The 12,657-nt window shown below is 41.7% G+C and overlaps 1 protein-coding gene across 45 annotated transcripts in view; it reads right to left on the reverse strand.

The window, feature by feature from the left end:
- Nucleotides 1–285: 285 nt before the first annotated feature.
- ZBTB20 (zinc finger and BTB domain containing 20) overlaps nt 286–12,657 on the reverse strand; it is an 873,240-nt gene continuing 860,868 nt past the window's right edge. For all 45 annotated transcript variants that reach the window (XM_070072132.2, XM_070072130.2, XM_070072148.2 and 42 more), the window contains one exon: nt 286–6,508. In XM_070072132.2, the coding sequence (XP_069928233.1) occupies nt 6,087–6,508 (422 nt within the window). In that variant the 3' untranslated portion in view covers nt 286–6,086. The remainder of the gene's footprint in view (nt 6,509–12,657) is intronic.

The raw sequence follows: 12,657 nt of genomic DNA on the forward strand, positions 1-12,657 counted from the left end.
ACTGCAGGAATGGCAGGTGTTTCAGCCAGTGAAGTAGAAAGATGAGGTTCCTTCTTTCAACTCAGGTAAGGGGCTACCCTTCACTTAGTTCAGAGGAAATTCATCCAAAGGAAAAAGGAACTCATGTTCCACAGCCCTCATCATCTACCTCCTAAAAGGAATGGACGCAGGTCATACGGCTCCATAGACTTTCCCCAAAATGTGCTCCTGCCCACACCAGCTGCTAGAGTCACCGCTCTACGAGCAAAGTGCCTTAGAGACCGAGGGAAATCTGCTGGCATCTTAGCTGGGCCGAGGAGGGTCTTGATCCTGGTGCTAGAAATGAGGCTTTGGGCTGGAAACTCGCACGTTCTGCATTTCCAGGGACACTCAGTGGCTCAGCCCCGCCTGTTGTGGAGTGAGAAGTGGTGCCAGAAATGATGATTCCACAGAGAGCTCTTGGGAATATGAAAGACATTCTCTGGCAAGAGTCAGAGCTCCTGTGTCTGCTTTCTGCCTCCCTGTGCAGCCTGAACAGTGGGCTAGAGATTGATTTTGAAGGTCTGCCCCCACTTAGTCTTTTCTAGGTGACTAAGAGGACAGCCCTTTTCGTTATGAAGATACAGAGGAGAAAGAGGTCATACTGTCCCAGGTGGGAAATTCTGAGTCACCCTGTGGCTGGGCCAGCTCACTGCACTCACTGCAGGCTGAAAGTGAGGCACAGGGAGGCATAGGGTTGCTTCCTTGTTTTCTCTATGGAGTTAGGGAGTTCATTGAAATTCTAGTGTACCCTTCCTTTGGTTTGTCACCACGTCACATGGTCCTGTCTTTAGTGTCCTATTTTTCTTTCCTTTTTGCCTTTTTTTTTAATTTCTTTTTCTAGGGGACAAAACCAGCCATTTAAATAAAGTTCTTTCCTAATGAGTAAAGAGGTTTCTCAGAGCCAGAAATCACTCAAAAAAAAAAAAAAAAAAGTCTGTGGACCCTACCCCTGGAAAAGCCCAGAGATGTCTCTAAATGCCTTGTGCCAAATTTCCTATTTTAACAATTGGATGGTTTTCGGTTTAGCATTGTTGGGTGGCTGAACACATTTTTGCCATTTTTATATTCTCTTCCCCAGAGCATCTATAACCCCGGACTTCAGTTTCTTTCTAAATTAAAGAATTCTTTTAGAAGATTTCTTTTAAGAGTTAAGTCACAAAAGAAGGAACAGTTCCCAGTTCTAAATCCCCAGGGCATCTCAGGCCCTATGTGCGGTTACCTTGCACTGGCTATCAGAGGCAGACCTGAATTGATGAGCTGATAATTTCCTGCAGGTGCATATAGTCCTATCCCTTGGCTCCCAGCCCCAACGAATTACCACCATGTTTTAACCCCAGAGGAAGGCTCCAGAATGTCCAGATATACCACCTTCCTCGTTTGCTAAGGGCAATAGGAGGGGTGTTATGGAAGAGGCCCAGTAAGAGAGCAACAGGAGCCTTTACAACGTTCTCTTGGGATCTGGGGGATTTTTCTAAGGGGCACACCTCATTTTTAACTTCTGTGATGAGAGGAAATACTGATTTGGGCCATGGGCAGGACATGTACTGCGGGTGGGCTGGTGTGATGGCAGTACATATGGTCAAGGCGTTAAAACTTAGTTTGAAACCCACACACCCAAAGGAGATTTTCTCTCGCTTCACGACCAAAATGCAGAAATTCTTGCTGTTCAGAGGTTGGAAAGGGTTTTTCTTGGTCCTTCTAGAATACTGTGATGATACAGAATAAAACCTCTCTGACTTTTAAGCAAACCAAACCCAAGTCTTTCTGTGGCCAAGAGCAACTTTGACCTCCAAGAGGATAAGAAGGAAGAAATGGCCTGCAGTTAGAACGTCAACTGGGAATTATCCACGTGGCTTACTCATGGCACAGGCTCAAAGCATTAAGAAATTGGGGAGGAAACCGTCTATGAAGCTGTTATTAGGATCTGAAGGTAACAACTCAATAAAAATGTATGTAATAAAGAGCACTTGAATACAGAAATTTCATTTCAGATTTTTTTTTGGCCTAGCTTATTTCTCAATCTTTCCCCATGTATAGATTTGTATCCCATCCATGTGATCCATTTCCTTTCTGTTTTATATTGTACATATTTGGTGGCTCAATTTTCTATACATATTGGCATTTAATAGGGGGAAACTGCCCACTGTGCTGAGACATTATAAATATTTTTAGTGCTAGGAAACTTTACTTTTCATAAACTGTAGCTAAGTGTCTTGAGACAAACATTCCTCTTTGACTTTCTTCTTTCTTCAGTAAATTCCATTTCTAAGTGATAAATTGCTAAAAATCTGTTATTTTCCATACCAGTTCTAATTCCCTATACTCATCCTAAGTGGTATGAAATCTGGAACATTTGCTTCTATCTTATCTTTATCCTACTGGAAAGAATTACTTAAATAGCACTAACGGCATCCTAGCATGAGGGTATAAATGCAAGAAGATTGTAAGATTCAACTCCCCCCCCCAACAAAAAAATTGTCAATACTCATTATCTGATCCTGAAGCAAACTCCGTTTCTCTGTCTCCTAAGATGCTTGTGATTGTTCCATTGTGATTGGAGGCTGGAAATTGAAATGTATTTCTATCCTTCTGAAATAGGTACAGACTGGTTGACTTTCTGAAATGTGGGTCAGTTTGCAAAGCAGCCTTTTCAGAAATCAGACATGTAACAAAAGCCTCGCAAAAACTTCCTAGCTCCCCCTATTTGGAGCTCCTACTCCAATCCAGCACCTGCCTGTCTCCAGAGAATAACCCATCAACGTTTGGCTGTGAGGTCTTTCGGAGAAATGGGCACACAGTAGGAACAGATCTACTGCTATGCAAACATGGATAGTTTGGTTTGTAATGGCTGACAATGATTGTATTAGCTCACCAAGATTTTAGGGACCCTCCAACTTTGTTGTTGCTATCTTGAAGAAATAGTTCCTCTACAGAAAGGACAAATACCAGGGTTTCAAGTCACCAGTAGTTTATATGTTCTACAAGAAAAAGTGGATTTCAACCCAATTGCTTAGCATGACATGTCATGCTTTCTTTCACATGACAATCTAGCATTATGGCAAATGGGTCTCCTTTAGATTTGGGAAGCAGGTAGCTAAATATGGTCCATAATGACATTCAAAATCAAATTTTCTGGAGGTAATTATGAGTTATGCTTACTTTGCTAAATTTTGAATAAAGATGCTATTTTAAACTTGCTACTGTCAAAGAGCTGAAAATATTTTAAAGTAGCTTTTGGCCTTCTTTCATTTGTAATATATGCTGAGTGATTTCATATCATTTTCTTCTAGATTAAAATATCTTCCTTTTATGTGACAATCTTTCTTTTTTAGTTTTCAAAATATCCAAACAATTCGATGACATAATTAACTAATGCTCCCTCTATTGGTAGTAAGTGAATATTGGAGTCTTGACACTGACATCTAGAAAAGCAAAATTAGTATTAGAAAAAAATGGACTTTTTCTGAAGCTGTTTCTCACCTACTTTTAAAACAAGTCGGTTTTAAACACAGAGTTCTTGGTAGGATTAATTTTAGAAATCAAAATGAGTGATACTCAACAGTCAGTTAACCATCCAAATTTACATGAAAACTTCTAGCAGAATATCCACAGAATCAAGCACTGTAGAAACAAATCAAACTCAGAAATACTCCAGTTGCATGAACTCCATTAAACATCACAGAAAACTAATGGAAAAGATCCAAGTTAACCAAATGACTAAAATATATGAATGAAACCAATTTAGTCATTATAGAGTTGCGTGCCTTGGAAGATTTTCCCTTGTTGGCTGCATGGTTTTTGTAAATAAAATAAGTACAGGAAAAGTAGAAGGAAAATTAAATTAAAATGTAAAGTAATTTTGAAACTTTCTTTTCTTCATTTCTTCAAAATTATAGTTTGGTGTTTCTGCTTTGTTGAAAGGTTTACTTTTCCCTGAAGTGTGTTAACACATGCCCAACAATGAAATCACTTTTGAAGGTTTAGTTAGGCTTATGAATCCCTCTACTTGAGTTGGAATTCCTTCTGGACACTGTCTATAAAGGAAAATCTCTATTTCAATGTCTTGATCAGGACCGAGGAGAGAAATCCCAACTAGGAAGAGAGAGTGGCAACTGGGATGGTGCAATAGATTGGTGGCCTTTTGAATGGTGGATGTTGGCATCTGGGAAATTTTTGAGAATTTCCCTAAAGCCTTTCCAATAAGCAAGGGTTAATAAATCATCTACAGAATGATCATCTTACTTAGCCCTCTTTACTATGATGGAAGTAGTCAGAAGGTGATAACTGAAAGGAAGGAAGTAATTTTGGCATCAATGCATCTTGGTCTGTAACAGGCATCTCATCACAATGCTCTCTGCAGTTGTGGAGGGTGAGGAGGTATGGCAGAGTTTGTCAACTCCTCCTCCTGTCTCACACCAAAGAAAAGAATCCATTGTCAAGACCTCTAGCCTACTAGTGTTTCCTCAAAGAAAAAAAGTAAAGTCAATAGAAGTTCTAGAAGAATCATATCTCTGTGAAATTTTGGAGAAGCAAGAAATATGCTTCTGAAAGATAAAGTCCCTCCCATGAAAAAGAACAGAGAACTCTAGATGGATCAGCTAAAAAAAATATTCAGTGGAGTAACTTAAGCTTACTAAAAGTCAAAGAACTACATATCAAAATACAAAGCAGCAGTTCAAATTACAGCAGGGATGGGCTGGCCATTGAGGCCCTCATCAACCCAGGCAATACTTAAAATAATAAAAATTAAGAAAAATAAAAAAAATATGAAGAAAATATCCTTCCTCTCTTTCAAATATAACTTTAGTTGCTTTTTATTCTTTCTATCTGGAAGCAGTATCGCTAACCTTAACAGTCTTGACTTACCAAAAAATATATATATGTGTGTGAAATAAAATAAGAGAAGGGATTGGTGGCAGTGTATGCAAAACCAAAATGAAAAAATTACTTTAAACATCTCATTTTTTTGTTTTTTTTTTACACAAATACTGTTGTAAATATATTAAAAAAATCAGCATTCTATCTGGTAAACGTCACTTTTGCCCCTCTATAAAATTTTGAATTAAAAAAGCCTCAAGAACTTTTTTATTATTCCCCCCACCCTCCATTTCTCTTTCTTTTTCTCTTCCACAAGAATATATCCTGACGCTTTTTTTTTTTTTTGCAAAGATTGTTGGAAATAATCCTTCTCTTGTACCTAGAAACATAGGTGCAAATCTCTGATATCTTTGTTTTATCTGCATTCCTGCCTTTCATGAAAGTCCCTCTTGATTGTGCTGAGGCTGTGGCTCAGCGAAGACACTGAATAAATACGATAGCCACTGTTGCTTGTTGCTCATCCGAGTCTTCCTGGCTTCTGCTGCAAGGGGGGGATGTGGAGAAGGTGGGCCAGGGTGTGTGGCCCCGGGCAGAACCTGGGGAAGAAACCTACCCTTCCATTTTCTTTACCACATCACCAAACCCACTGCTCCCTCCCACTCCCACAGCCCTTTTACGAAATCAGACAGCGTGGTCGGTGGAGAACAGCAGGGCCTTTCCTCTGGGTTTTCGACCAGAAGTGATATTCCACAGCTTTAACTGATTACTGTGAAGTCCAAGCGGCCAGAATTGTGAAAATGTCCACTGAAACACTGCAAGCGGTGTACTTAAAGACAGTAGGCCTTTTAGATTTTGTTATATACTTTTGTAGTGCTCTTCACAAGTGAAAAAAAAAATTTTTTTTTTTACTTTTTTAAAAGATTTTTTTGTAAAGAAGGGTTGTATTTAGAGGCCAGTAGCTAGAGATCCAACCAGTGGACCTCCTGAAGCACTACCAGGCCTTAAGGCCACCATCCAAGGGAGGCTGGGAAAACCATTATTCACCCAAGCCTCAGGAAATGTAATGTACCAGCAGGCAAAAACCAGTTCTTCATGTAGTACAAAATGAAACGAAACAAAAACAAAAACAGAAAGTAAAACGAAACCAAAACATTTCTTAAATTCTAGTGCCATAGCTTTTTTTGTTTCTTTTTTTTTTTTTTTTTGTCGTTTTGTTTTGTTCATAAGAAAGAGAGAAAAGATACTACTTATCCGTCAGACACATGCATCCTCATGTGGTCGTTGAACTGCTCGATTTGGTCAAACTTTGCTGGGCAGACGGAGCAGACGTAAGTGGTGCCCTCCGTGCAGGCCACTACACCTGGGGGGCCAGCACGGGCACCCGGGGGTGTGCCTGCAGGAGGGGTCCCGTTGCTGGCGCTGTGCAGGGCCACGTGTCGCTCCAGGAGGGTCTTGTGAGAGAACTTCTTCTTGCAGATGTAGCACTCGTAGGACTTCTCGCCCCGGTGGAGGCGCATGTGCACATTGAGAGAGCTCTTCTGGGTGAAGCGCTTGTTGCAGATGCTACACTGGTAGGCCCTCACGCCTGTGTGTGTCACCATGTGCTTGATAAGGTAATCCTTTAAGGAGAAGGAGCGCCAACAGATGCTGCATTGGTGGGGCTTCTCACCTGTGGACGTGGGAAGAGACAGCAAGCAGGACAGAGCGAGACATAGCAAGGGAAGGAGAATGAGAAACAGAAAAACAAGACAACAAAAAAGAAAAAAAATTAAAAAAAAAAATAAGACCTGATTGTTCAGTGGATCACCCTTGATTGGAAAGATCCAGGTCTTTCTGGACTCTCATGTTCAAAGAAACTTTGCTTTAAAGGTGATGCCAGGTCAGTCTAGAATATTCCATCCATTTCCTCATGCCAGAAAATGTCTCTGTCAGAGGACTACCAAACCCCCCCACCCCCTACCCCCCACCCCCCACCCCCGCTTCATGACCCACCCTGCCAAGTCCTCAAAGGCAATTCACTGGGTGGCAAAAGGGAGAGCTATTTTCTAAGGGAGTCATTTTCAGTGTCATCATCGATTTAACCATGTTTCTCATTTTCTTTATCAAATATGAGCAATAAGAGAGAAGAGAGGTCTCTGGAGACATGGAGCTTTCTAGAATCTTCAGGCACTGAGAATATTGGTCTATAGCTTGGTGTTTTGGGAACAGTCCCCATTTCTGGTATTCTATTAAATGCACCCATATATAGATTCTACATCTGGAAAACACTTGACTACTTAAGAGTATGTTGTTTTTAAGAGCTATGCCTTCAGGACTGGTACTGTGGCGTAACAGTTAAAGCTGCTACCATAGGGCTGGAGTCCCAGCTGCTCCATTTCCGATGCAGCTCTCTGCTATGGCCTGGGAAAGCAGTGGAAGACAGCCCAAGTCCTTGGGCTCCTGCACCCATGTGGGAGACCAGGAAGAAGTTCCTGGCTTTGGATTGGCCCAGTTTCGGCCATTGTGGCTGTTTGGAGAGTGAATCATTGGATGGAAGACCTCTCTTCTCTCTCTCTGACTTTGCTTCTCTGTAACTCTGCCTTTAAATAAATAAATAAATATTTTTTTGAAAAAAGAGCGAAGATTTTACTTTTCTTCTTTCTTGGGCAGAAGTCCTCCTACGATGTAATAAGGTTTAACTGGCTATATGCAGTGCTTGCACTGGGCTACAGCTTGGTCTCCCCAGGTGTGGAGGATGAGCAGGTGGTGGGCAACATGATGAGGTGTCAGTCAGGTGTCCTGTGCAAATCTAGGCATTAATGCACTACAGCCTGCTCTGACCAATCGCTAGGTGCCTGTGGGCACACAGTCCTCCTTACCTCACTGTGCTGGGGTTGACACAAAACACACATGAAACCACTCTGCAGACCACCAAAAGCAGTGAGGGATTTCTTGCATGGTATTATTATAACAAGAAGCCCTCCTCCCCCAATTAAATGGTTCTATATACTTTTTGAACTCTTAGGTCAATTTTTGAACTAGTTTTTGTCATTTTCTTCTTTCTCATCTTGTTGGCAGAAAACTTTCTTAGTTTTCCACTGACTGGTTAGGTTTGAAACTTAATGAGATCTAATGATCAAGTGAAAGTAAGAACACTCAGTTTAGTCACTGACTGACAACAGGAGGTATTCACCAAGGAAAGTTCTCAGGCCTGTGGTGTCTCCTCGGATAACTACTTAAAAATTCATTTGTAGTGTTTGTTCTCAGTTCTTGACAGTGAGATGGACAAGGAGATAAGAGCTCTTGACAGTGAGATTGTGGAGTTTGGTCCATTTCTCCCACACCATTATTAACTACCCAAGGTAAGCACCCATCTTAAAGAGGAAAGTACTTCTCCAACACCTTCCACTAGCCTTGCCTAAAGCCCAAAGCTGCTGAAATGACCGAGGGTGATATTTCAACACCTGAACTGTACATCGGGTAAGGAATCACTGCTCAAATTTGATTTAGTTTCCGTTTAAAAATACAAGCCCGGATGAGGTCTCTATGTTTTCCTCCACAAAAGTGGTTCTGTGGGTTCTGGTGATGGTGGTACTGGACACACCACCAGATACGGAATACTTACTGTGTGCCAGGCTCATTGTTAAGTGCTTCATGTTCATAATCCATTTTAAGAAAACTTTCTCATCAGAAAATATTTTTGTTGCGTTTCAAAACATAAAGGGATATGTTTTGAAGCGCACTGTTGGGACAGCATCGTGCATAAGATCACTGGGTCAGAAGAGAAGAATTTTACTTTTAGATTACAACAGGAGAAGCCAGCGGAGGCTCAAACTAATAATCTATTTGCTAAAGAGTTGAGTCTATGCATACTGTTTACATTGGAACATTTTTTTGAAATGAGAGATTCCCTAAGAGAGACATTCATGTGTGTTATTTTTAGTTGAAACATTTTTGTCAGCTGTAAACATGCTTGGAACTCAGCTGCTCTTTGCTATCCTTGTGCTTACAGTACAATTTATAGAGGCTATGACTGGCCAGCCAACTATCTTTTAAAACATGTCCACCTGTCACCTTTAATGGGAAGCATGCCTTAAGTTCCAGATGGTATTTTGGCTGCTAGGAAGTTGAAGCTTCGTCTATGCGAAAATGTTCTCTCCATTTGAAACTTTGACCTTCTAAGTGTGTTTTTCCTCCCAGCAAGGTCACTGATGAAGGCATTTTACTTTCACACCCTTCTAATAAGACTATAAATTGATTCTTCACAGTTGTCATCTTTCCCTCCATAGCACATATATGTATGTTGTTTGTGTGCGTGCAGTATTGGTTCTGCCACTAATCATCCAGGTGACTGTGGGCTAAGTGTTTTCGCTTCTCTGGGTTTGTTGCACCTTCGGTAAGTCAGGAGTTGGAGTAAACACTTTCAGCAGCTCTTGGCAGATTTAGTGGTCATCTACTCATGGTGGATCCCAACCCCAGAGGACTCTGTTCCTGGCCTTATCAGCAAAGGCCTGAGGGCAGTCTGCTTAATCACTCACTGTGTGCGCAGTCCCACATTTTAAATAGGACAACCCCTCTTGTTCCCTCCCGCTGCCACAGAAAAATGGTAAGCTAGTTAATCAGCAAAGTGCTTGCAAGGCACTTGGGAGTGCCTGAAAGAAAGGCGCTTTCCATAATCATTAAGGTGCTATTATGGCAGAGCACAGGTTAGTAAAGGGGCCATGTTTCCAGATGAGGCAGATGAAACAACTGTCATTTCTGTATGGGTGGCTTTCTAACAATTACAGGGACTTCCAAAAGTTTGAGGAAGAGTAATTGAAAGGCAATGTGAATTTTCCATGAACTTTTAGAAGCCCTTTCGTAGCATCCAGTAGGAATGTTAGTATCTTTCCCACCATTTTTCTGCGTTTTGGTTGCAGCAGTCCCCAAGGGGCTTTCAACAGAAGCTGCTACATGAAGTGGATGCGATATGCTGACGGCTGCTCTCCAAGTGGAGGTGAACAGGGAAAGCTGGCTACCCAGGTTTGAGTCTATGGGCAGAAATGGCAAGATGGCAAGTTGTTTTTTTTTGTTTGTTTTTTTGTTTTTGTTTTTGTTTTTGTTTTTGTTTTTGTTTTTGTTTTTAAGAAAAAGCCACAAAGTATACAGAGGATACTTGAATTATAACAAGCAGGGAAATGTCATATAAGCCCCTTCATTTTAAAATGCTCCATTTCTGGCCTACGCAGATGCAGGAGTCAGATATGAATTCCACTTCCTTGGCTGAGTGATTTAGGCATGTTACTTAACCTCTCTAAGCCTCAGTTTCCTTATTGGTACCTTAAGAATGATACAGAAAGTACCTGCCTTGTAAAGCTGTGTTGAGAAATTAAAGAGATATAGCACTTAGCACAGGGTATGTGGTCATTTTAAGAAAAAATAAACTGTCTCATTCAGCACAAAACAACCGAGGGTCAGTGAAACCTCCTGAGAAATGATTTGTGTGGCTTAGGAAAGCCAATCCATAATTTAAAAAATATTCTAGACAATTAATAAAGCAAGCAATTACTTGGCAGCTATGTAACTCAGAGTTAAAGGTATAGTCTGCTCTCAATTCTACATGCTAATAGAAAGAGGTGGTATCATGAATATAATGTTAGCAACAGTGTAGTCAGAGAATTTCCTAGCAGGCAGCAACTGAACATTGGGGGCAGAAAAATCAAGCAGCAAATGAAGAAATCGCTTTGAGAGAGGGAACACCCTTTACTGCCTATCCATGGGCAGAAAGCAAGTGAAAGTATACGTATTTTCTCCATTTTTCAGTGTCTGATCTTCTACTCCTTCTGGTAGACCAGCACTGACCCTTGCTCTACTTTGACTGACAAGTAATAAAAAAAAATAGAACAAGACAGAAGAAGAAAGATACTACTCAGGTTAGCAGATGCAGAGAGTTCTGCTCAAAGCTCATGAAGTTCAAGTAAAAGCCATCCTAGAGGGCCAAGATACCCCAATTTTCAATCATGACCTCTGTACTCATTGATAAGGCTTTTCCTGGGCTCAGAAAGGACAGTGCCTTGTTATTAGCAGGATGCTTACCAGACCCACTGCCCTTGGGGTCAAAAAGCAAGATGTGTGCTTGGTGAGTAAACAGACAGCAGGGAAGGAGGAGGAAGAGGAAGGTATGGGTTGGGGAAGGTGGCCATCGGGGAGGAAAGCAGCACGATTCCGGAAGTGTAGGTCCTCTGATCACAGAAAATCAAGATTGGACCAGAAAAGGGGGAAAGGGTGAGTATCAACAGTGCAGCTGTGCTCAGATGGCATCATCTGGAGCTTTCACCAGCTGCAGAGTTTAATCTCCATCCAGACAAGTCTGGTCAAAGAAGAGCTTGAGGTATGGAGACTGCCTGGCAGCCTTCCTGGCCACTTCTTTAGGTGCCATCTGGACCCAGCTTGGGCTGTGACGTTGTCTAGGTGGAATTGCTTACTGGGGACACAATGCATTCACCAAACACTTGTGGCATTAGTGGCGACTAAGATATTCTGGTGGTAAGTGGAACTCAGGGAACTTCACCCACATTAGTTGATTTTTCTTGCAACTTCATGAATGGAGTAGGCATTAATATCCCCAGAAGACGGTGTCACCACTTAGAGAGTAACGTGAACATCCTAAAGATCACCCAACTAGTCGGTAACAGCTGAGAGTATGGAGCAGCCCAACGAGATCATCTCCCCTCTGTTAGCAATTTCTTGTGGGCTGGCACTATGTCGCGCTGGATCAGGCTGCCCGCTGCAGTGCTGGCATCCCATATGGGCGCCGGTTCGTGTCCTGGCTGCTCCACTTTCGATCTGGCTCCCTGCTAATGGTCTAGGAGAAGCAGCAGAATATGGCCCAAGTGCCTGGTTCCCTGCTACCCACATTGGAGACCCGGAGGAGGCTCGTGGCTCCTAGCTTCAGCCTGGCCCAATGCTAGCAACCATCAGAGGAGTGACCCAGTGGATGAAAGCACTCTCTCTCTGTCTCTCCCTTTCTCTCTGTAACTCTGACTTTCAAATAGATAAATAAATCTTACACAAAAAAACAGTTTCTTGTTCTTTGGATTATGCTGCAAATTATATGATGCTGTTCTGATGTATACCGTGTATAAGATATGTATTACTAAATGGTTTTGGTAATTTTAGAGTTTATAGTTAAGTGCTTTCACATAAATTATGTTATTTAATTTTCAGGACAACCATATAAAGTAAATATTAATAAGATCTGAAAACTGAAGCTCAGATTGGTTATAACACCTACCTAAAGTCACTCAAGCTGAAAGCGGTAGGGGCAAGAGGTATGGTGTAGTGGGTTAAGATGCCACTTGGGTTGCCCACATCCCATGTCACAGTGCCTGGGGTTGAGTCCTGCATTTGCTTTCAATCCAGCTCCCTGTTAACGTGCCTGGGAGGCTAAGGATGATGGCTCAACTGCCTGTATTCCTGCCATCCATGAAGGAGAACCTCATGGAGTTCCTGGCTCCTGGCTTCAGCCTGATCCAACCTTGGCCATTGTGGGCATTTTGGGGGGAGTGAACCAGAGGATGGAAGATCTCTCTCTCTCCTCTCCTGCCTTTCAAATAAATAAATAATAAATAAATATTTAAGGAAAAAGTGGTAAAACCAAGGCTTTCTTATTCTAAATCTTATTGTCATTCTTTTGCTCTCCACTGGCTTGACATAATGGATAGTTCCAAGCTCCACAGGAAGATTACTAGGTAATTGTCTTAGCGTTACTACCATTATCCCTTGGTCAACACTGTTATGCTTTTATTATTACTTTATCTATTTATCTTGAAATCATGGCTGAAGTAGCTGAGTTTCTCA

Source organism: Oryctolagus cuniculus, chromosome 4 (genome assembly GCF_051225735.1).
Source record: "Oryctolagus cuniculus isolate XC-2025 breed Fujian yellow rabbit chromosome 4, ASM5122573v1, whole genome shotgun sequence".
Classification (NCBI taxonomy): Eukaryota; Metazoa; Chordata; class Mammalia; order Lagomorpha; family Leporidae; genus Oryctolagus; species Oryctolagus cuniculus.